Raw genomic sequence first — 25,150 nt, 5'->3', positions numbered from 1 at the left:
GGGATGAAGAATCATCCCGTTGGCCTGCCTGAGGAGGTCCAGCCTCAACGGAATCGGCCATGGGGCAGATTGCATCATCTGCATCAGTTCTGGAAACGACGTCTGGTTCTTCCAGAGTGGGGCTACCAGGAGCACTGCACATTTCACCTCCCTGATCCGACTGATGACCTGAGGTAGCATCGCGATCTGGGGAAAAGCATACAAGGGGCGGCTCGGCCAGACTTGGGCGAGCGCATCCGTGCTCTTTGAGAAGAAAAGAGGGCAGTGCGCATTTTCCCTGGAGGCGAAGAGGTCAATCTCTGCCTCGCCAAAGGTTTGCCATAACCATTGAACCGTCAGGGGGTGGAGAGACCATTCTCCTGGGAGAACTTTGTCTCTGGACAGCATGTCCGCTCCCTGGTTCAGGACGCCTGGCACATGCGCTGCTCTCAGCGAGCGCAGGTTGTGCTGTGACCATAAGATGAGCTCCCTGGCCATAGAGTGCAGGGAGCTCGACCTGAGTCCACCCTGGCGATTTATATATGATACTACCGTCATGTTGTCCGTTCGGACCAGGGCGTGTTACGTTTTCAGGTACGGAAGCAGGGCTCTGAGAGCCAAGGCGACCGCTTTCATTTCCAGACAGTTTATATGTAGGCTTTTCGGGTTTGACCAAAAACCGGAGACAGGCCTGCCCTCGTAAAGGGCCCCCCATCCTATTTTGGAGGCATCTGTCGTGATCATTTTTCTCCGTGTGTTCACGCCCAGACTCATGCCGGTTTGATACCAGTCAACGGCCTTCCAGGGCGTCAGGGCTTTTATACAGCCGTGATTCGCTCTGATTAAAAAGTGGCCCGAGCGCCACGCGTGAGTGGGGACACGGCTCTTGAGCCAGCGTTGGAGAGGACGCATGTGCAACAATCCTAGTACAGCTGATGCCGAGGCCATGAGACCGAACATCCTTTGAAATCGTTTGACGCTCCGAATGATGTTGCAAGTCGCCGAATAGCGAGCGCGTGCTCTGATGAGAAAAGAGATATTCTGGCTGGGGGATAGCACGCTCTTTGCAAAATTGATTCTCAGACCCAGGTATTCTAGATGGCTGATAATCCAAGATCGGTGCGTCGTTAACTGACTCTCTGATTGTGCTAGGATTAGCCAATCGTCGAGTTAATTCAGTATTCGCACTCCCCGCTGTCTCAGGGGGGGAAAGTGCTGCATCCATACATTTCGTGAATGTACGGGGGGCCAATGATAGGCCGAATGGTAGTACTGAGTACTGGTATGACTGTCCCTCGAAAGCGAATCTCAGAAATGGCCTGTGATGAGGCGCTATCGGAATGTGAAAGTAAGCGTCTTTCAAATCCACTGATAGAAACCAATCCCAGGGCGAACTTGCGCGAGGATATGTTTGGTCGTTAACATTCTGAACGAGCGAATCATTAAAGCTTTGTTCAGATGTCTGAGATCTAGGATGGGGCGGAGGCCACCGTCCTTTTCGGGACAGAAAGTAGCGGCTGTAAAAACCCACCCCGCTCATAGAGGGAGGAACAGTTTCTATAGCGCCTTCTCTATCAGTTTGAGCACCTCGGTGCGTAGAACATGTGAAACATCTTTCCTCACTTTCGTCTCGACCACCGCTGAAAAGCGGGGTGGTCTGCGAGCGAATTGAAGCGAGTAACCGTGTTTTATGTTCAAAACCCATTTCGGCATGTCAGGGATTTTTTCCCAGGCTTTTGCTTGCACAGATATGGGCTGAATGCTGGCTGGGGGCGTGTCGCAGTGACGTATGGGCCCTGCCGGCGAATTGCCTTGTGCTAACACTGAGCTTACAGCTCTCAGAGGAGCGGGAGCAGCTTTGTTGAGTGCCGAGTGCAGGGGTGCGTGTGAGATTACAGGCACGCGCGCTATCTCCATAATGCTCACAGCATGAGCTGGAGAAATGTTTGAAACTGTATAGACAGTGTTTACGGGTGGGGGTGCATACATTGTAATAGGCACGCGTGCCACTTTCATAAAGCTTCCCGTTCTTAGCGGGGAGTTTCTTGGCTCGCGGCATGAGCCAGAGAACTGTTTGAAACTGTATGGGCAGCGCTTATGGGTGGGGATGCATATACCGTAGTAGGCACGCGCGCCATTTTCATAAAGCCTCCCGCTCGCGGCGGGGGGTTTTTGGGCATGCATACAGTGTTTGTGTGTAGGGGTGCATGCATGACAGCAGGCACACGCGCTACCGTTATAGTATTTCCCGCTTTTACTGGGGAAGTGTTTATAACTGTGGGAACAGTGCTTGTGTGTAGTGGTGCATACATGACAATAGGCACACGATCCACATTTATGGGGCGTCCAGCTTGAGCTGGGGAAGTATTCGGCCCTGTTTGGACAGTATTGATATGTGGGAATGCGCACTTTAGTGTGGACATGTGACCCCTTAGTGACACAGGCAGAAAATGACTCTTTTTGTGATTTCTGTGTGTTGCCGTTAAAACGGCGTTTGATTGCAGGTGAGCGAGTTCTGTGACTGGCCCATTGACTGCTGTACAGACATTTCCAGCCGCCTGTAAGGGGACTGGGTAACGTTTTAGACGTTTTGGAGAGAGTGGTCCGGCTTTTGCGAGACACGCACTCTCTTTTTCTTCCTATGGCTAGGAAGACTTATGAGGCTCCGGGTTCAGCACGATCTTGGGCCGAGGTCCCCGTCGCTCAGGCGGCTGCTTTCGGTTAGCGGAACGCGAGCGGTGTCGAGCATCCGTTTCAGGTCTGGGCTGGGAGACGCCGCCCTGGCTCGCTGCTGCAGCTGAGGTGGTCTCTGGCGGCTCTGTGACGAGCTGGAGCGGTTGGGCAGGAAGTGACGCATAGCCTGCGAATTCTTCCAGGCTTCAGTGAAGCGTTCAGCGAACTCTCTTACCGCCGGTCCGAACAGGCCGCTTGGAGCGATAGGCGCGTCGAGGAATGGCGCCTTATCCGCGTCCTTCATTTCTGTTAGTGTCAGCCACAGATGGCGCTCAAGGACAGTCAGGTTAGCCATGGCCCGGCCGATGGATTGGGTGGTGGCCTTTGTGGCTCGCAGGGCTACATCAGTGGCGCTGTGCAGGTCCTTGAAAGCCTCAGGTTCAGGTCCAGACTCGTCCATGGTGCGGAGAAGTTTGGCCTGATAGACCTGCAGAACAGCCATGGAATGAAGCGCTGACGCAGCTTGGCCGGCGGCGGCGTATGCGCGACCGGCGAGAACTGAGGTAGATCGGCAGGGCTTCGAGGGATGAGAAGCTTTGGCTTTACATCCAGCGGTGGAGGGTGGGCACAGATGGTTGGCCTTAGCCTCCTCGAGGGGCAGGGTTCCCTCGTAGCCTCTTTCTCTCGCGCCGTCAACCGAGGAGAGCGAGGAAGAGAAAGAAGGCTTCAGGCGAGCAGAGTGCGGGGCTTTCCAAGACTTTGTGAGTTCGTCGTGAACACCACCACCAGTCCTCGGGTGGTGGTGAAGCATGCGGGGACTGGCCCGGCGTGACGTCACTGAAGTCCGCGTGCTCTGGCGGCCTCCGTGAGCGGCGCTTTTTCTTGCGCGGCTCGAACAGAGGGGATGGCAGCACGGTGGTAGCAGGCTCGTTCGCGGCGAAGGCGGCAAAGCGAGCGCGCAGATCGGTGAGGCCCAGGGAGTCACATTCGGGGCATCCGCCTCGAGTGAGAGCAGCTTCTGCGTGGTCAGGTCCCAGGCAGCGAGCGCAGAAAATGTGACTGTCCCCGTCAGCAAGAGGGCCTCTGCACGAGGCACAGGTCGAAGGCATTTGAAACAACGCCTCGAATTTGCGCTTTCACTAAAGGACAAAAAGAGTCGCAGAGGCAAACACTTGCAAAGTAGCTTTTAGTAAAAGGATATCAAGGTGATGCGCGCCGGATGGCGTAGCAGAAGGCTTTGAAGGCGGCTGAAGTCGCCGGCGTCCTCGTAGCAGTCCTGCTGTAGGCTTGTCGACGGCGGGCGAAAAGACTCCAATAATCTGGAGGATCCAGCGAAGAGAAGGTCTTGCTGAAGGAGATTAAATCTAAAGAACTCTCATGATGGGGCGCCTAATATGTAGCCTTAGCTACACCCATCTTGGCGGGCTCTGAGCGCGGGCGCGAAGCGCGCTCATTGGTCGCGCATTCATAGTTGCCCCGTCATTGGTTCCAGCAAGTTGCCGCAGCACAGCCAATGACCGAGCTGCCTCGCTCATTGCTGTCTGCTGTGCAGCTGCAATGCGTTTTACATAAAGACTTCAATATTTCTTGAGAAACAGAGTTTTCCCATAGCGTAAGCTACTTACGCAATAGGAGAGACCTCTCGAAAGGGAATCATACACATCTGGGATAGCATGAGGGTATGTAAATAATAAAATAATTTTCATTTTTGGGTGAACAATCCCTTTATATAATTCCTGATGGATAAAATTAAGTCCCGTCCAATGTTATCTCTCATTGACTATCCTGTTTTACTTGTACATATGTCATCATTTAAATTGGTTTCATGTTTTGTGTGTGAAAAAAAAAAAACTCACATTTGTGTCTTTGCCACTTAACACACACTCAGTCTTCCTTTGTGTGGAAACAGGCCAGTGTATCTGAAAGAAAGAGTTTGAGAGTGAAAGAGAGGCAGAGGTCAATACCATTTGTCACAACAATGACACACTACCTCAGAAACAATCCCATTTAACTCAACAACCTTTCAAAGTAATGAGCTGTACTAGCCAGGAAATGTTCACCCCAGTCTTTTATAAGGCACCAGGGTTCCCCCTACATCCGGGCTTTGGTTTTATAGAATTTAATAGTCAACTTTCTGTATTGCCAAACAGACAGAGAGGTGTGCTAAACAGTAAGAGCAAGAGTGATACAGAGATACCTAGAGCCAGTTGCGATTTAGGTTAGGGTTTTGCTTGTCCAGAAAGAGGAAGCCAAACTATATTATCAATGTAAATATTACAACATCAGAAGATGGACTATATGGGCTATTCAATTTGTCTTTGCATTGTAGTGTTGGGGAATAATTAGTTGAAAGAACTGACACTACTAACTACTAATGTGACATTTTTCAGTAGCGTGACATTAGTTCAGCTTCTTTAACAATAGAATAACTTTTCAATTAACAAGCTACGTTTCCAACAAGTAGTGGTTTAGTATCACAAAACCTGTATGTAAAAATGTTTTGGCAAATGCATCAATGGAGCCGATGCAGTAATCAAATGCGCTCACTTTAACTGTCCTCTCTCTCTTATTTAGTGCAGGGAAATCTAAATCATTCAGTTGAATCAGACAGTTCATGTAATTTACCAGTCAAAATGAATTACTTATATTTAGCATAGTATAAATCAAATTAATTTCAATGAACACATTTCTTCAGATGGTTCTTGTAAATAAACTAGTTCACATCAATCATTCACTAATTCACTTGAGTGCCTGAGCAGACTTAAAAACGAACTTTGCCAGAAGTCACTTTCTTGTTTTATGCAAAAAATATTTCATTGATAGCTGGCGTTTATCACTATATTTCAACTCAGTCGTATAAAATTGTTTTACAGTGATATATAATATAGAACCGGATTGCTCATGATGTCATATCAGTGAAGCCACTGCGCCGCCATATTGCTATGCCCAAACATTCCAATGTCTCTATTGACTTGAATGGAAATCATCTAATTTCAAAGAGTAATCATTAAATCACCGATTTTATATCTGAAATCGGCATGTACATCCCTACAACACAAATATCCTACACATGTAATTGTTTATTTATTTATTTAAATTCGGGAATTTTCCTTTCTTTAAAGCCCGCGTTCGCATACAACGCAGAAAAAAGAAAAAAAGTGCCTCGCACTGCTCACGCGAGTAATTCAATTTGTGTTTAAACTCGAATCTGTGAGTATTCCCCCTTCTCTTCTGGAAAAGGACAGGAGGAGAGGCTTCTATGACAACTTATCTTTCCACCATCAACCATGGCCAATACCACAATGATTACTCTGTATCTGTTGTGGAAGTCCCAGATACATTGATGTTGTGTCATACAATTCCGGGTGCCCACACACCGCTACAACCATTTTGTCATCCATATATCCTGATTTCTTCTGCCACTACGTCAGTGACATCCGGACAATCTCAATACTGACCTGTCAATCATTGATGCTCTATGGCAATTTGGGCATACCAAGATGGCTGCTTGAACACTTCCAGTGGCTTTACCTCCTGCTGGCAATTTATCGTTGCGTCAGCAATCCAGAGATAGATAGATAGATATATATCTGTGCTGTTTTAGTAGTTCAAATTAATGTAATATTTAACATCCACATTAAATATATATCAGGACATATTTAATTTTAAAATAAAGAATTAAAAAAATATCACCAGATATTTTTCTAATTTAAATAGCTTTAATGTAGTTGGCTGCTTTTTGTTAGTACCTTGGAGCTAACTACTTTTTCAAAAGAGTACAGTAGCTTGACTGTAGTTTAGCAACTTAAAGTTAAGAGCAGCTTTCCCAAGACTTTTACAATGATAGGAATATCCATCCATACATCCATCCATCGGATTAAAAAAAAAGAATCAACCAAACAATGGGATTATCTACCGCAATCAATCAATCAAATCACTTTATCTATCTATCATGGTGATGGTTAGTGTAGTAATTTCTTACTATGAGGGGCTCGTGGTTGATGTCGTGGAGATCTAAGGACAGAATGTAGTCTTTGCTGCCCACGTACATGCGGTCATGATCCTCATCCATGCGTAAAATACGATAGTCTGATGTGTTCAACAGGAAAGAGAAATAATGTGCTGTTTCTGTAGACTTTAGATCTGCAGAGAGAGAAAAAAACAGACATCCAATTTATTGCCATGACATTGTTTGTTTTGAAAAGACTTGACACATATTTAATTCCCAATCTCACTCAATTAATATGTTTTTTTTAAGAAATATCAAATAAAGATCTGTGTATATGCATTCAGGAGTGGTGCTGCGCCGCTGCTGAATTATGAATGCCATTATTATCTATTGACATATCACATGGTTCTTTAATATCCATGAAGCAACGTAACACTTGCCAGCACTAGTCAGTTGCGTGCTTATACTGTGTGCAGTCAAATGGGACACCTGTACGAAACGAAAAAGACCCCACCATATGCACGCATTCACAGTGACGTCATTGTATAACAGCCCATCAAAGTCTGTTCGCGAGTGCGTAGAGATACACAACAGAGAAGCAGGAGACCGACATGATACCACTTATAGCGGAAAGCCTTTTACTCTGATAACTTATTTGGCAAAGTTAGTAAAATATAGGGCTCCAGACTGCGACTAAATTGTAGCATCTTTCAATCATTTTTCCCACCAATGAGACTTCTGTTCAGCAATCCAGTGCTACTAGAGTTTGCCAACTGTCATTGTTTATGCACAACGCGTCTTTTTTCTGCTTTTTGTATGAGAAGAACGGAACAGCACTAGCCACTACCCTGATCAATTACAGAGCAGTGCCAGCGCAGAGCACTCACCACGCAGCGCAAATCATTATAAACAGCACTGTGAGAAACGTGGTGCGAGGCACAAAACTCATTTGAATTTGGCTGTGGAAAAACCCTATTAAAACCCTTAGTGTCTCTTGCCTTGGTGATTTAACAAGATTAAAACAAATGTTTAACGGCACACCATTATAAACAACATTGACCAAAACATACATTTTCTGTAGAATCCACATATCACCACCCTAAAATTTTAATTTTGGCAGATATACAATGTGTTATATTCATACTAAATATTTGTATATTATTAATATAGTCCTATTAAATAATCAGTTTCAAAAAGTTTCCATTTTGTTTTTATAGTTTCTAAATGTATAGTTTCTGTAATTTCATAACAAATATGCCATAGTTTTGTTGAAGTTACTACTATCGTAGTAAGGAGTCATGCTTGGTTTTACCAGTGACTGCCTTTGATTTAGTAACAAATAATCACTTAAAACTATAGCAAGTTTTCACAATTATAATGGACCAAGCAATCAGGTTTTCTTCTGTGTAAATCTCTTCGGTTCTAGATTCTGCTCTTTGATTGTAGGAAAAAGTTACTTTGTTTGCCTTCAGAAATTCAAAGAGATTACTTTATTTAAATCAGTAGGATCACACACATGGAATATTTCAATTTAGCCTTTTATAAACTATAAAAAATGTTTTTTACATTTGTTAATGTTGCATAAAGTCAAAATCAATGCGATACTGTCTAATTTGCATTTCAGTGACAAAATACTATAAAATATATAATAAGGTCACTATTTTTATTAGTTTCTATGATTATTTATTATTTTATAAAAAAATAAAAAATATTTATTTTTCACTGTTGCTTCCAAATCAGGTGCTGATGCCACCATCTTTAGAACATGGTGGAACCAGTGCCACCGCTCTTATATGTTAGTCTGGATCCCTGTGGTGACATGTATGTTCTATTAGATAGGTCTATATTTTCTATTGGAGTTTGTGTTTAATAAAAATAGAGAAAGTGATATTCTGAGCACTTCAAGTATCAAAAGCTCCCAGTAAATAATAAACACACACATGACAAGGCAAACCTGAATAACCCATCTATAATGATTCTAGGGTAATTTTCAGAATCAAATCACAATTATCTTTATTGCCAAGTATGCTTACACATACAAGGAATTTGTCTTGGTGACAGAAGTTTCCAGTGCACAAACAATACAACACACACACACACACACACACACACACACACACACACACACACACACACACACCTTATATCTTTTCAGTAGTGTCATCTGCAAACTTCAGGAGCCTGACAAAGGGGTCCTTGGCAGAGCAGTCATTGGTATACAGGGAGAGCACACATCCCGGGGGGTTCTATGTGCTAGAAGTGAATATCCCCATCTCACTAGCTGCTGCCTGTCCGTCACAAAGCTGGTGATTCACTGACAGATAGACATGGGAACAGAGAGTTGGTGTAATTTAGTCCGGAGAATTGCTGGGATGATGGTGTTGAAAGCCAAACTGAATTCCACAAAAAGGATCATTGCATATTAACATCCCTGGTCTGTCCAGATGATGCAGGATATAATGTAATCCCATGTTAACTGCATCATCCACAGACCTGTTTGCTCTATAAGCAAATTGAAGGGGATCTAGAAAGGGTCCAGTAAATGTCCTTCAGGTGGGTCAACCCCTTTTTGCCTCTCAAATGACTTCATGACCACAGACATCAGAGTGACGTGTCTGCCATTAAATCCTGTGAGTTTGGGTTTCTTTGGGACAGGAATGTTGGTGGAGCATTTGAAGCATTAGGGAACTTCACACTGCTCTAGTGATCTATTGAAGATCGGTGTGAAGACTGGGGCCTGCTGGTCAGCACAGGATTTTAGACAAGTGGGTTAAACACTGTCTGGGCCCTGTGCTTTCCTTGTCTTTTGTTTCCAGAAAACCCGGCACACATCCTCTTCACAGATCTTAAGTGCAGGTTGAGTAGCAGGAGGGAGGGTGGTAGTTGCAGGAGGTGTTGATGTTTGTGTGATGTGAAGGTCAGAGCAGGTGCAACTGGGCCTTTCAAATCTACAGTAAAACACATTCAAGTCGTCATCCAGTTGTTGGTTCCCTACAGTGTTGGGGGATGGTGTCTTAAAAATAGTAATTTTTTTAGGCCTTTCCACGATGATGCAGGGCCTTTAGCTGAAAACTTGTTTTTCAGCTTATCAGAGTAGCTTCTATTTGCCACTCTGATTTCCTTATTCAGTGTTCTTGGCCTGATTGTATCTCCATTTCTGTAAGCATCCTCTTTGGCCTGACAAAGCTGCCTGTGTTTTGCTCTAAACCATGGTTTGTCATTGTTGTATGCTAAATAAATCCTAGTAGGAATGCACGCATCCTCTCAGAAACTGATATGTCACAGTATCAGTGAGCTCATCCAGATTGGTGTTTGCAGCCTCAAATACAATCAGTGCAGACAAAGCTGTAGTTCCAGCCCTGTTTCATTGGTCCATATCTTTATAGTCTTTACTACAGGTTTAGCTGACTTTAGTTTCTGCCTATAGGTTGGAAGATGATGAACCAGACAGTGATCAGAGAGTCCCAAAGCTGCTCTAGACAGAGTGATATGCGTTCTTTATTGTTGGGTAGCAATGATCCAATGTATTTCTGTCTCTGGTGGGGCATGTAATGTACTGTCTGTATTTTGACAGTTCATGGGTAAGGTTAGCTTGATTAAAATCTCCCAGAATAATAAGTGAGTCTGGGTATTGTTGTTCCTTGTCTGTGATCTGATCAGCCAGCTGTTGCAGCACTGCATTCACGCACGCATGTGGAGGAATATATACACACCAAAACAAACCTAGAAAACTTCAGTGGCGAGTAGAAAGTCTTACAGTTGCTAAAGAGCGCTTCCAAATTAGGGCAGCACATCTTCTTTAACGTTGTTACATCTGTACACAAACTTTCATTGATGTAAAACATGTTCCATCGCCTCTCGTTTTCCCTGTTAACTCCGTAATGCGATTCACTCTGAACAGTTAAAAGTCCGGCAGATGTAATGTGCTGTCCAGAATGGCTTCACTCAGCCAGGTTTATGTGAAGCACAAGGCAGCATGATTTAAAAATGTCCTTATTTGTATGGGTGAGGAGATGTAGCAAAATGTCACAATAGTCCAAAACCGGGAAAAGATTGTCTGATATTTACATTTATGCATTTGGCAGACGCTTTTATCCAAAGCGACTTACAGTGCAGTTATTACAGGGACAATCCCCCTGGAGCAACCTGGAGTTAAGTGCCTTGCTCAAGGACACAATGGTGGTGGCTGTGGGGTTTGAACCACTTCTGATTACCAGATTACCAGTTATGTGCTTAGACCACTACACCACCACCACTCCATCCATTTGCTACCGAATGTTCAGCAGTTTGTCCCTGGTAAAACTTATTGGAAAAAATTACTAAACACAGGACAAACAAACAAAAACAACAAAAAGCTATTTTAAGCTATTACTCCACCGATATGCGTAAACGTGGGTCTGCCCTTGCAGGCTCGTGGATGTGTGTGCAGCAGCACCGCTGCCTGAACAAGGTAACTTGACAATAACAATAGTCTTGGACACAGTTCAACAAAGTAAGCTCTATTTAATTTTCCATAAGAGATAATAGATGGTTTGCTATTGCGGTCACAAAACATGGCAACAAATCTATAATTATGTCTTCAAATACATCCAATCATCTCACAGATACACCAAAACATGTGTACACACAGTGACAATACACCACAATGCACTTCATCTGGCTCCCACATGCCACTGAACAAATAAACACAGCAAAGCTATGGAATTACCATAAAAGATAAAAATCCACAATAAATAAAACAAAATAAATGCTCTTTGCTGAACTTTTATTACAGTAGTAATTTGTTAAATGAAAGAAATAACAAATTTAGGATATAAAACTATTTGGTGTGTAGAACTTCAGCCAATTGATAATACAGCAGTTAAAAGTGTTGTCTATATTTTATACAGGTCACTGGAGGACAACATACACTCTACTACTCAACAAGTCCCATGCATGAATCAACCCGCAAGTGATAACGATAAAAAAATAAATTCTAATCTTATTAGCTTATCAAAACAAATGGAATGTAAAATTACCGGTATATCTACCTGATTTAAGCTCTGAATGTACTACCACAATACACTGGGATTAATCACATTATACCTGATGTATTTATATAGTTTGATTTAATAAATGTTGGAGTGAGGGTTGTGTTTTTAGGTCAGGCCTTTGATTGACAGCTGTCAGGATGGCGTGTGTGTGATCTTCTGTGAGATTATTTATGTTTGAGCTCAAGGCTGAACAATGGCTCCCTACACTATCAACGTGGCTGTGTACACTAATACAGATGGACGTGAACAAACAGAGAGAGAGAGAGAGAGCATGAGTGAAAGAGCAAAAAAGTGCAAGAGCAAAAGAGAGCCCAAGAAAAAGCTAAAGAAAGTAAAAGAGCGAAAGTAAAATAATGAAATCACAAAAACAAGAGCAAAGAATTTGGAAAAAAGTACAAAATGTGAGCAAAACAAATATTAAAGTGTGAAAGCAAAAGAATGAGAAAGAAAAAAGCAAGAAAGAGTGAAAGAGCGAAAGCACAAAAGCAAACATGAATGAAAGAGTGAAAGATAAAGTGTAAAATAAAAAGAGTAAAAGGAAGAAATGAAGAAAAAACGTGTAAAGGTGCAAAAGCATCAAAGAAAGCAGGAAATCGTGACAAAGCGCAAAATCGGCAAAGAGCAGAGGTGGGTAGAGTTACCAAAAACCTTTTCTCAAGTATAAGTAATGATGTTAAAAAATACTTTAGTAAGAGTGAGAAAGTATCCAATAAAACAAATACTCTAGTGAGTAACTAGTTACTTTCACATATAACAAAATGGATGTTTACTCCCCTATATTCCAGTACATGATACACATTTAACATGCATTACAGAATGATTCATAATAATACTATAAATATTATTGTTAATAATGAAGATTGCCATCATTCACCACTATGCTGTTCCAAACACACATGACTTCTTTCTTTCACGCATCAAATTAAAGGGAAAGATCACCAAAAAATGTAAATGCTCTCATTTTCTCACCCTCATGCCATCCCATTTGTGTATCGCTTTCTTTCTTCTGCAGAACACAAATTAAGTTTTTTAGAAAAATATCACCTCTGTTGTTCCATACAATGCAAGTGAATAATTTGAACTTTAAAGCTCCAAAAAGCACCTAGAGGTAGCATAAAATTAATTAATATGATTTTCAGAAGCAATATGATAGGTGTGGGAGTGAAACAGATTAATACTGTATATATAAATGTATAATATATATGGTCCTTTTTTTACTATTAATAATCCTCCCTGCCCAGTATCTGAATCATCAAAAAGAATTATGTGAAAGTGGAGATTTATTAGTAAAAAAGGATATAAATATTGATCTGTTTCTCACCCACACGCATCATATCTTCTGAAGACATAGACTGAACCAGTGTCATTTGATTTCCTTTAATGCTGCCTTAATGTGCTTTGAGCTTCAAAGTTTTTGTCACCATTCACATGCATTCTAGTATAAACTAAGAGAGCAGAGACGTTCTTCAAAAAATCTTTGTGCTCGGCAGAAGAAAAAAATCAACACAATTTTAGAAAAATTATACCTATAAAGGAGATTTTAGATAGAATGCTAACCTTAATCATAATTTACTTAAACTGCATGGTTTATTTTCCCCCTTCATATTTTGATAGGTAATGGTGACTGAGACTCCCTAACATTCTGTCTAACCTCTTTTGGGTTCCACAGAATACAAAAAGTTCCATGGGGTTGGAAGAACATGAGGGCGGTGAAATAGTGATAGTTCAGCCTTAAATTAATATTATATCATCAAGCATACTTCTAAGATTTGGACGAATCTGTCAATTATAAGTTTGAAAACATTTTTTATTAATTATTATGGTGAAAAACGTGAACAATGTCAAACAGTTCAGAGTTATATATAATGTTTAATAATACATTGACGCAAGATCATGCTTTATACATGCATTCTGTCTTTATTTCACAGCTTTTTACATCCTGCGTGAATTTAGTTCAGTGTAATTCTAGATTGTCAAAATCAAAAGAACTTAGATAATTAGTTCTGTATACTAAGTGTAAATTGCACTTTATCTCGGTGTTTGGAAGCTTGTTTTCCATAAGACAAATCCAGCTGCATCTGTCAAACGCTGAGCACGCGGCAATCTTGCATGTGCAGAAATTCTCACAATCGCGATAGGCAGGGCATACATTTGCACTAACGATTTATTACAGTAGGCACTAATATGTTGCAGCGCTGATATAAAAATTTTAACTTGGAAACAGAGGACATAAGAGCCCACAGTTACAGATTCACGCTGAAAATGACTTAGACAAGTCCACATTGTCACACTATCAAAAATTTACATCACTGTATTTTCTTAAGTTGGAGCTGCAATTTTAATCTTGAAATATGCCCTTGTCTTGGTGTAAAACAAAGGCATTGTGTAGAGTGAAGAAATGTTTGTTTTGTGCGCTTGCTGTAGTTTTGAATGTTGTAAGAATCTCATTAAAAAAAAATTACGCATTTATTAACACACATTAAATTAAAACCAGTAATGTAACGACAGGAATGCTACCCATTGTAAGTTAGTAAAAAAAAATATATATTAGAAATTTACTTGAGTAAAAGTGAAAAGTACCCTCCACAAAACACTCCTAAAAGTAATTTTTTCCAAAAAGTAAATGTAGTATGTTACTACCCACCTCTGCCAAAGAGTGATAGAGAACAACAAAAGCCTGGGGGGGGGGGGAGATAGAAATGTGAAAGGCTGCACGAAAGCAATCGGAAAATTGTTAAAAAAATTGCAATTGCACCAAAGAGCGAAAGAAAGGAGTGAATGGAAACAAAATGTGATTCTTTAAAGCAGTTCAACCTCCCTCTCTGCATGTCTGTCAGCATCTCCACAACATCTGTTTGTTTTAGGAGCCCCTGACTGACCATTTGCTGAAGAGGACCTCTGAAAACTGTTTGTTTGTGTTTCCACTGGATTATAAAGGGGCTGACACATAAGTGCATGAGATTTTAGGTTTTCTGAAGAAAATATGATTTGTGCATTCTTCCACAAAACCTATTCTGCACATTCTGGGTCGTTGCTTTCTAGCCTGAGAGCCCACACCCAAGTCTGTATGACATCCTTGTCCCTAGATATGGCTAGGGTTCCTACTTCCATGTAAATCTATTGTATTGCTTCACCCATTTTATAGTCCACAAGGCAATATTTGTAAGTCAGATCACTTAGAAAAGCAATAGAATACCCTCTTCTCAACCAGCTGCACAGTTTGAGGCAACATTCATGTATGTAACTCAAACAGTACGGGGACAACATACAACCCATGCATTTTTAAACCCAGTTTGATACTTGGAGTAAGGGGTTTGTTCAAATCCCTAAATCCATGTACAAGCAATAGCAAGTACCATTAATAAATCACGGAGCTGGGAGAATTAGACAGAACAGCCTTTCTGCTCACCACGTAACCTAAATATAACACTTCTACAAGATATTCGCCACTTTAATTCAATTATATTTGCCCAGCCATGCAGCAAATCCAGTTCCTGTAATGCTCAAAGAAAACATTTTTGTTTAAAATCTGGATTGTCCTACTGGGAGGGGAAATGTAAGTTTACTATTGTAGGAATTTAAGTATGCACCCAGTGTCTTTGAGTGCACAAAGCTCACTTCAGCTCTTATGGCCCAGCATATGGTCGGGCTGACAAAAACAGAGTAAATATGGAGCGGAGACTGTGCATGCCAATAATGAAATGCAATCCCTTATCTCTCTCTCTCTCCCTCCACTTTCAACAGCAACTTTCTCTTTCGTTCTGTCTGTCCGTCTTACTTGCCAGACTTTGGGCCATCTGTAGAAATTAGACAAACTGGCTGAAGATACTTGTACTTGTAGACAACATGCTGGTTTCGTACCAACAAGGGTGTTTGCTTTTTAAAAAAATAAATAAATAAGAAATAACCTTCACCCAGGGTGAATATTCCAACATTATTACACAGGAAGTCAACATGTTGCTACCAAATGCCCCAGTACCCTGACATCGACTACTGAAAAGCACCATCTCTCTTTAGACATTTTTGTGTCAATTAAAATGTGTTCATCTCTTTCTGTGGCACTACTGTGTTGTGCAAGCAGCCTCTGAGACATGGTTTCTGGTCCCATGGAAAGCAGGAAGTAATCACATTCACCAAGTCAATTGCTGGGTTTTTCACACAATTTTATTTACTAAGAAAATGAAAACATTGCCTGTTTTCATCCACTAGGTCATTCACATTTAAGGGAGCCCATAATGTCATGATGGAGCAGCTGAATGACTGCCTTGCTTCAGGGAGAGTTGTATTTGAAGTATTGGAGCAATTGTACAGCGTTTTATTAAATGTTGCAAGGAGATGCCACAGAGCGAGTGAAATATTTCATATGAGGGCTGAAATTGCTCCTACTCCTATAAGCCGCCAGCCTCCATATACCTAGGACCACCTGGTACAAAACCAAAATGGTTCTGGTCATTTGGGAGGACCCACTTTAATGACTAGCTGTAGGTTAAATACCTCCGAATATCACGTGCAATGTTCAAAACATTTTGTAACAAGGTCGGACATTTCGTGGACGTGCAAAAATGGTCAAAACGCATCATGTTGTTGTATCATCAAAACTTGTCACCTTAATGCACATTTTGGCTTTCTTGATGTGTAACTCTAGAAAACCCACCTTGTTCAAGTGCATAAACTTTTAAGCAAATGGTAAGGGTTCATGTGCATATTAAGCATTTCCATTCCACTCAAGCCCAAATGTAAAATTTCCAAAAAATTTGAAATGGAAACCCAGAAATTGATGAGTGATTTGGAGGTTGCATTGTGCCGTTTAAGATTATTTCTTTACTCCACTGACAGTTAGGGAAGGGTTGGTGCTTGGTTAGGTTGTATAGTTAACTAAATGTGCATTCATTCTGTTGACTGCATTGTAATTTACAAATAAAAACAACTAGCTTTACAACTTGTTTGGGATCACTATCGGCCGATACTTAGCCGTTTCTGTTCGCTTTAGCATTTAAAACTAAAATTCTCTCGAACTCATTAACTCTCTAGAGTAATTTGTTCACTGAGCTTGTTGCAATAAAAAAAATTGTATTTTAAAACAGACCATCAGCATCTCATTTGGAAACAAGCTGAAGACAGATCTAATAAAATTGAAATATGCCATAACATTGCAGGAATAACCACAAAACTGGTCTAAATTAAGTCTAAAAGGCCCATGCCTTCTAAAACCACAGCCTTCCTGGAGAGATCAAATTTCATGTATTTGGTACAAGAGCTGTGAAGAGCCAGTCAAGTGGAGCCAGATAAACCTTTAAGGAACACCATTACCCTATGTAGTCTTAGTAGCTCACTACTGGGGGGTCTGTTCTACACAAAATACACAGAATACTTTGTTTCAAGAATGGCCCCTCTCTCACTTGCCTCTCTAGCATGAAATTGGCTGTTGGATGGAAACTTGAACTTGGTGTTGCTAACGAGTAGTAACCTGAGCCATACTTGTGCTTTTTTGCCTTTTTTCTAATTCCCACTCTCACGGTTTCATGCCCACCCTGCTTCTTTGCATGAGCAGCGTAGCAGGAAGAGAAAAAGGGATATCTATTCCACAATACATCTGCTACGTTCTACATCAGTGCTACTGTTCCCTTATTTCCTCCTCTACCTTCTCACATGGTCATTCTTTCTCTCCAATTTTTAACTCTTCGGTTTCTGTCTTTCTCCAGCTCTCAAATCAACTGAAAACATTCTCACTTCCTTCACACCATGTTCTCTTTTAAACCCCGAGAACAAGGTAATGGAACCTGGTGGGACTTTGGTTTGAGTATTTGAGATCAGAACAAATACATGCTTGCTTGCATTTGGTGGCGGTACCAAGATCACCAGAAGGGGTTCACTGACCTTATTCTTTCAGAGTGCCTTTCCAGTTGCTGGCCAGAGACAATCTGTAGCTAGTAAACCATACATGGCTACATCCCGTTCCCCAGACCGAACTCAGGGTCAGCTCTGCTAAGATCCATGAATGTACATGTTCCCATGGAATTACAATCATAAGCTGCCAGATAAGGTCAAGCATAACTTTTTACTTCCCTTAAGATGTTCTATTACTTAGTCACATTTAACGCAAGCATGGTTCTGTCACGGCCACACACAAGTCTACAATAGCCACTCTTTTGAAAAGAGTGCAGCCAAGTATAGCCATCAACAGTATAACCGGCTTAAATCTCTGTTCTAATCGTTGTTCTAACAATGGCCAAATTTAATTCTGCATCAAGACAAAAAGATGTACTCTCTTCCACTGCTGATAGATATCCAAAGATCACAAAGTTGCAGAAAGACAGAACAGCTGGTGCACAATAACATCACACAAATTATTCAGTCTGTGTTTAATTTCTTCATCCATTGTTCAGATGATTGCTATGTGCCACCAAGTCGGCTTGATTTTGGCTGCAGGAATGGATATTACAAAAGTCTCATCCTTTTTGCAGACACTACCATAGTGCATAATAAAGATAATTAATTAACTCGAAAATGTACTCAACTGTTGTTTTTTTCATAAGGCTTGTGTGTATTCTTTCGTAGATGAGATTGTGCAGTTTAAATGTTGTGAGATTTACACATTTATGCCTTTTTACACATGCTCAAACAATTAATTCCAACATAATATCTGTATTTGGAGTTAGAGACCACAACAAAAAAAAATTGTTGCGTTTATGTGGGCAGCACAAGTTCAAATCAGATTCATTTGCCCCCGTTCTCACTTTCGGTCATTTTCTCTATTGTCTCAATAATACAAATACAAATATATATTTGTATTTGCAAATATATATTTTCAAGCAGGTATATATTCAAGCAGGTATATATATATATATATATATTTTTTTATTAAACCTAATGAGCTTTAAATCACAACCCTGTCATGTCAAAAATTGAATTTGAAATAATACATTTCTCCAGATCGCTAGCACTGCTATTGTCTTTAAACAGCAAGAACTGACAGTCCGTCCCACCACACAATAATCTGGTTTCAAATGTGATTAAATTAAAGAGCCACTGCAAAAGCACTGCGGAGAGAGTTCCTGCACAAAACTCTAGCCCTGAGAAAAGGAGAGCCACAAGGAAGAAGAGAGAGATGAGGGTGATTTGGGATTAGCGTGACACTGTGTATGGAGGCAGTCTGCAGACAAAGCCAGAACCCACATCATCAGTCTTCGCAGCGTACACCGTAAGAATGTTTGCTGGCTCGCTCGCACGCACAGACAGGAGTGACACACTAAAGAGTCATAGGGTGATAATTTGAGTATTTAAGACGGGCAGGTGAAACACATAGTTCCACTCATGAGCAAGCCCTCATTTAAATAACATGATCCACCTTACCATGTACTGTACATCAACATAATATCAACAGCCTCATATTCAAGGACAAGATATACCCTTAAATGAACTGTAACCAGCCTCAAAGTCTACACTGCAATAGTTCAGGATGAAGTGTATAATTTCTGTGCCACTAGCAGCACCAAAGGGAATTGCAAGAATAATGAATGTTTTCAAGCAGGTATCCAGAGCAGTCCTTTCAATTTTTCAGTAAAATCAACCTACAAATGGCTTACTTGTCGTTGCATATTAAGATTGATAATAGATTGAAAAATGACAAACTACCTTTAAACTGGGATTTGGGTGAGCCTATCCTAGATAGATTAAAAATAAAAAATAAAATGGGAAAAAGTGGACAAAACTAACAGCCACACAAGTGAAGAATGAGTTGAGAATTCTGGCAGTCTCGTCACAGTTTTAACAAGAACTGTGTTTAAGAGGCTTGCTTTGCATCCATTAAAATTAGCAGGTTTTAACAGTTTAATTTGTTAAATTCCTTAAAATGCCTAAAACATCAAAATGGGTCTGAATTCTGCCAAAACAATTTTTAATACATTTTTTTAGAGAGAACGGAAGTATATGAGAACAGAAAAAAAGCTTAACTCATGGATGGATGGAAGATAAAGGGGGAATTGAAAAGAAAATTACAATTTGCAACTGAAATCATTACTTTGCAAGTCTTTGTATACCTTAAAAGACCAGAAAGTGTGTTTACTGTATATTCATGTGACACTCATCCATGGACTGCAAAGTGGAACAGCTTGCCTAGTGTGTCTTTTTAAAGTAGGCACACATATACACCACAGATGGCAGCAGTTCATCACATGCTATGCCACAGTGCACTTGTTGGTCTTATTGTTCTGACGACTCACACATGCTGATTTCCTGTAAGATTCAGATAAGTGCAGAGGGAAGATTGGGCAGTGAGAGAGACAGCGAGAGCGAGCAAGAGGGAGGGAAAGCTGAATTTATCCCTGATGTATTCCAGCCGGATGTTGCACATGATCCATATCATAGTTATAGAATTCTGTTTGTACAGTATGTGAGGTAAGCGGTTTCCTTATCAGCTCACAGTACAGTTGGATTAATCTCAAAGCTATGACTCAGTGTTAAAAGTCTCACCCTAAGAGCAACATCTTTTCATGTCATAAATTAACACACATGTCTCTCTCTCTCGCTCGCTCTCTGGTTTTGAGAATCAAAAGATGATACAACTGTGAAGGAATGCTTCAATAACTACTGGAAATCAAGTCTAGTGTGCTCCATTTAGTTTGGACCCATTTTAAAATCACTGCTGAGAGTCACACAGAGACCATTATAGAACACAGCAAAGTAGAATACAATCAATAGAACAGAGATACAGAATAAAATAACATGAAATAAACTGAAACATGAGACATTTAAGAGCCTAGTTTTGCTTTACACCCACCGAGCACTTTATTAGGAACACCTGTATATCTAAATATCCATGTGATTATCTAATCAGCCAATCGTGTGGCAGCAGTTCATATCAACCATCAGAACGGGGAAACAATTTATATCAGTGATTAGGACCTTGGCATGATTGCTGGTGCCAGAACGACTAGTTTGAGTATTTCTGTAACTTCTGTGACCTCCGCAACACTGGTTCATCCTTGGGAGCAATTTTAAAATGCCAGAAGGTACCAAGTTCATCTCCACAAATAATAGTACACAAGTATAAACACCATGGGACCATGCAGCTATCGTACTGCTCAGGAAGGAGACTCATTCTGTCTCGTAGAGATGGACATAGTTTGGTGCAAGAAGTGCAAATCAATCCCAGAAAAACAGCAAAGGACCTTGTGAAGATGCTGGAGGAAACAGGTAGATAAGTATCTATATCCACAGTAAAAAAAAAAAGTCCTGTATGAACATAACTTGAAAGTCTGTTCAGCAAGGAAGAAGCCACTGCTCCAGAACCACCATAAAAAAGCCAGACAACAGTTTGCAAGTGCACATGGACACAAAGATATTACTTTTTTGGAGAAATGTCCTCTGGACTAATGAAAGAAAAATTGAACTGTTTGGCCATAATGAAAATTGTTGTGTTTAGAGAAAAACGTGTGAGGCTTGCAAGCCGAAGAACACCATCTCAACAGTGAAACATGGGGGTGGCAGCATCATGCTGTGGGGGTGCTTTGCTGCAGGAGGGACTGGTGCACTTCACAAAATAGATGGCATCATGAGGAAGGAAAATTGTGTGGATATGTTGAAGTAACATCTCAAGACATCAGCCAGGAAGTTTAAGCTCGATCACAAATGTGTCTTCCAAATGGACAATGACACCAGTATACCTCCAGAGTTGTGACAAAATTGCTTAAAGACAACAAAATCAAGGTATTGTAGTTGCCATCACAAAGCCCTGACCTCAATCCGACAGAAAATTTGTGGGCAGAACTGAAAAAGCATGTGCGAGCAAGGAGCCCTACAAACCTGACACAGTTACACCAGTTCTGTCTATAGGAAGGGGCCAAAATGCCAGCTACTTATTGTGAGAAGATTGTGGAAGGCTAACCAAAACATCTGAACCAAATTAAAGAATTTAAAGGCAATGCTACCAAATACTAACGAAGTGAATGTAAACTTCTGACCCACCGGAAATGTAATAAAAGCTGAAATAAATCATTCTCTCTACCATTATTCTGACAAATAAATATTCTTAAAATAAAGTAGTGAGACAAACTGACCTAAGACAGGGAACGTTTTCTACGATTAAATGTCAGGAATTGTGATAGATGTTTTTGTCTGCAAGAGCCTTTCATGAGGCATTCAGAGGCGCTTGACACTGACGTGAATCAAAAATGCATCTTCACGATCGTTGTAACAAAGTGAATAACTACAGTCTGCCACTGGTTAATATTGTGGAGGATGAGAGTTCAGAGATTTAATGCCCATTGCAATGAATATGCAACCTATGGGGGAACTAGTTCTTTCAATTAGTCAAACTTGGAAAATGTTAATAAAGCATTATATAATTTTTTTTCCTTACAAGGAAATAAATGAATTTGACAGGAAAAGTAGTATATTTTGTCAAATTTCAGCACTTTCAAAATCTGCAATTAATCGCAGTTAACTATGAAAAATTATGCATTTAATTGCGATTAAAAAATACATAAAATCGACTGACAGCACTAGGTTTTTTTTTATAAATGTGCATTGAGGTAAATGAATGCTATTAATATACATTTTTAAATTGTTAGTTCATAATACCTAATGCATTTAATAATGTTAACAGATCCTTATTGTAAAATGTTACAGATTTAGTACTTGTGTTGTGGCACTCCTCATTTGTAAATTGCTTTGGATAAAAGTGGTAGCTAAATAAGTGCAAACGTAAACAGGCTGTTTTGGCTTCTGTACCTTTAAGATTTCTATAGGTATATGACTTCCGTTATGATTAACTATATGAAAAAATAAATAAATAAATAATATATATATATATATATACAGTGAGGAAAATAAGTATTTGAACACCCTGCTATTTTGCAAGTTCTCCCACTTAGAAATCATGGAGGGTTCTGAAATTGTCATCGTAGGTGCATGTCCACTGTGAGACACATAATCTAAAAAAAAAATCCAGAAATCACAATGTATGATTTTTTAACTATTTATTTGTATGATACAGCTGCAAATAAGTATTTGAACACCTGAGAAAATCAATGTTAATATTTGGTACATTAGCCTTTGTTTGCAATTACAGAGGTCAAACGTTTCCTGTAGTTTTTCACCAGGTTTGCACACACTGCAGGAGGGATTTTGGCCCACTCCTCCACACAGATCTTCTCTAGATCAGTCAGGTTTCTGGGCTGTCGCTGAGAAACACGGAGTTTGAGCTCCCTCCAAAGATTCTCTATTGGGTTTAGGTCTGGAGACTGGCTAGGCCACGCCAGAACCTTGATATGCTTCTTACAGAGCCACTCCTTGGTTATCCTGGCTGTGTGCTTTGGGTCATTGTCATGTTGGAAGACCCAGCCTCGACCCATCTTCAATGCTCTAACTGAGGGAAGGAGGTTGTTCCCCAAAATCTCGCAATACATGGCCCCGGTCATCCTCTCCTTAATACAGTGCAGTCGCCCTGTCCCATGTGCAGAAAAACACCCCCAAAGCATGATGCTACCACCCCCATGCTTCACAGTAGGGATGGTGTTCTTGGGATGGTACTCATCATTCTTCTTCCTCCAAACACGGTTAGTGGAATTATGACCAAAAAGTTATATTTTGGTCTCATCTGACCACATGACTTTCTCCCATGACTCCTCTGGATCATCCAAATGGTCATTGGAAACTAAAGACGGGCCTTGACATGTGCTGGTTTAAGCAGGGGAACCTTCCGTGCCATGCATGATCTCAAACCATGACGTCTTAGTGTATTACCAACAGTAACCTTGGAAACGGTGGTCCCAGCTCTTTTCAGGTCATTGACCAGCTCCTCCCGTGTAGTTCTGGGCTGATTTCTCACCTTTCTTAGGATCATTGAGACCCCACGAGGTGAGATCTTGCACGGAGCCCCAGTCCGAGGGAGATTGACAGTCATGTTTAGCTTCTTCCATTTTCTAATGATTGCTCCAACAGTGGACCTTTTTTCACCAAGCTGCTTGGCAATTTCCCCGTAGCCCTTTCCAGCCTTGTGGAGGTGTACAATTTTGTCTCTAGTGTCTTTGGACAGCTCTTTGGTCTTGGCCATGTTAGTAGTTGGATTCTTACTGATTGTATGGGGTGGACAGGTGTCTTTATGCAGCTAACGACCTCAAACAGGTGCATCTAATTTAGGATAATAAATGGAGTGGAGGTGGACATTTTAAAGGCAGACTAACAGGTCTTTGAGGGTCAGAATTCTAGCTGATAGACAGGTGTTCAAATACTTATTTGCAGCTGTATCATACAAATAAATAGTTAAAAAATCATACATTGTGATTTCTGGATTTTGTTTTTTAGATTATGTCTCTCACAGTGGACATGCACCTACGATGACAATTTCAGACCCCTCCATGATTTCCAAGTGGGAGAACTTGCAAAATAGCAGGGTGTTCAAATACTTATTTTCCTCACTGTGTATATATATATATATATATTTCATAAATATATATTTCATAAATATGTTTAGGTGCTCATGATTTTGATGAGTTATTTCACCTTGTTTTTTCTAAATGGTCTGGTTGGAATGGAGATGGAGCTTTGCATTATGAAATGTTACGGTGACCGCAATTTGAATCTACAAAGCAAATGGAAATCATTCATTTTCAATGAGAGCTTGCGAACAGGGAAAATTTAGTTTTCGATGATATGTCACCTTTAAACCCCTGACTAGTTGCTGTGTTAGCAAACAAATAAAATAAATTCCAGTCACCTGCTCTGTTATGTCTCGCGGAGATAATAGTTATGCATAAATGAAGGGACTTGGCCAGCTTTCATTCAGTCAATGTAGTCATGATTGAGGTTATATGGCATGCCAGACAGCTATATATCCCAATTTTCATCTGTCTGACATAATAATAAATCTGCAGAATTTAGCAAAGTATACATATGTTTTGAGGTGTCTCAGTTACACACAGTTTCTTCTCTGGTGATTTCATCTTTAATGAGCAGGTATAATCAACTGCAACTGCTGATGTCTTTCCAGCCACTCACTAAACTATGTGTTTGTATGTTAAGCTGTGTGCGTGCATCAAATAAAGTTCTGTTTCAAGATTGTTTATACATTTCAGTTTGTTTGTGGCCTTCAACATGCGCAATCACCTCCGACCCAAACACCCATTGTAAAATCAGCATTTTTCCATTCTCAAGGATATAATTAGTGATTGTGTACATGTATCCGCGTGTGTGTGTGTGTGTGTGTGTGTGTGTGTGTGTGTGTGTGTGTGTGTGTGTGTGTGTGTGTGTGTGTGTACAGGGTTGAGCATCAAACACAATGTTATGGCATCCATTTGTATTAATTGTTAGATCTGATACGGTGTCTTGCAGAAAGAATATACAGACTTTTGGACATTTCCAACCAAATATAGGCCAGATTGAAGCCAGAAATATAATCTACCCAAAAGTAGACCCAACCACTTGGTCAACATGTGCAGTCGCATTTTCATATGTACTTTTTGTGTGTTCTTGTGCTACTTTAATGATGATGGAAATAGAGATACTGCCAAATGAT

At 40.7% G+C, this 25,150-nt stretch overlaps 1 protein-coding gene across 1 annotated transcript in view; it reads right to left on the bottom strand.

The window, feature by feature from the left end:
- The window catches only part of sema3fb (sema domain, immunoglobulin domain (Ig), short basic domain, secreted, (semaphorin) 3Fb), a 119,844-nt gene that overhangs the window by 36,954 nt on the left and 57,740 nt on the right, over positions 1–25,150 (bottom strand). The window contains exons 3-4 of the mRNA XM_052101315.1: positions 6,635–6,795; positions 4,509–4,571 (exon numbers count right to left, since the gene is read on the bottom strand). Of these exons, the coding sequence (XP_051957275.1) occupies positions 4,509–4,571; positions 6,635–6,795 (224 nt within the window). The remainder of the gene's footprint in view (positions 1–4,508; positions 4,572–6,634; positions 6,796–25,150) is intronic.

The sequence above is a fragment of the Xyrauchen texanus genome, chromosome 32, assembly GCF_025860055.1.
Source record: "Xyrauchen texanus isolate HMW12.3.18 chromosome 32, RBS_HiC_50CHRs, whole genome shotgun sequence".
NCBI classification, from domain to species: Eukaryota; Metazoa; Chordata; class Actinopteri; order Cypriniformes; family Catostomidae; genus Xyrauchen; species Xyrauchen texanus.
The sequence above is the reverse complement of the archived record's forward strand: the minus strand, read 5'-3'. Positions and strand labels throughout refer to the sequence as shown.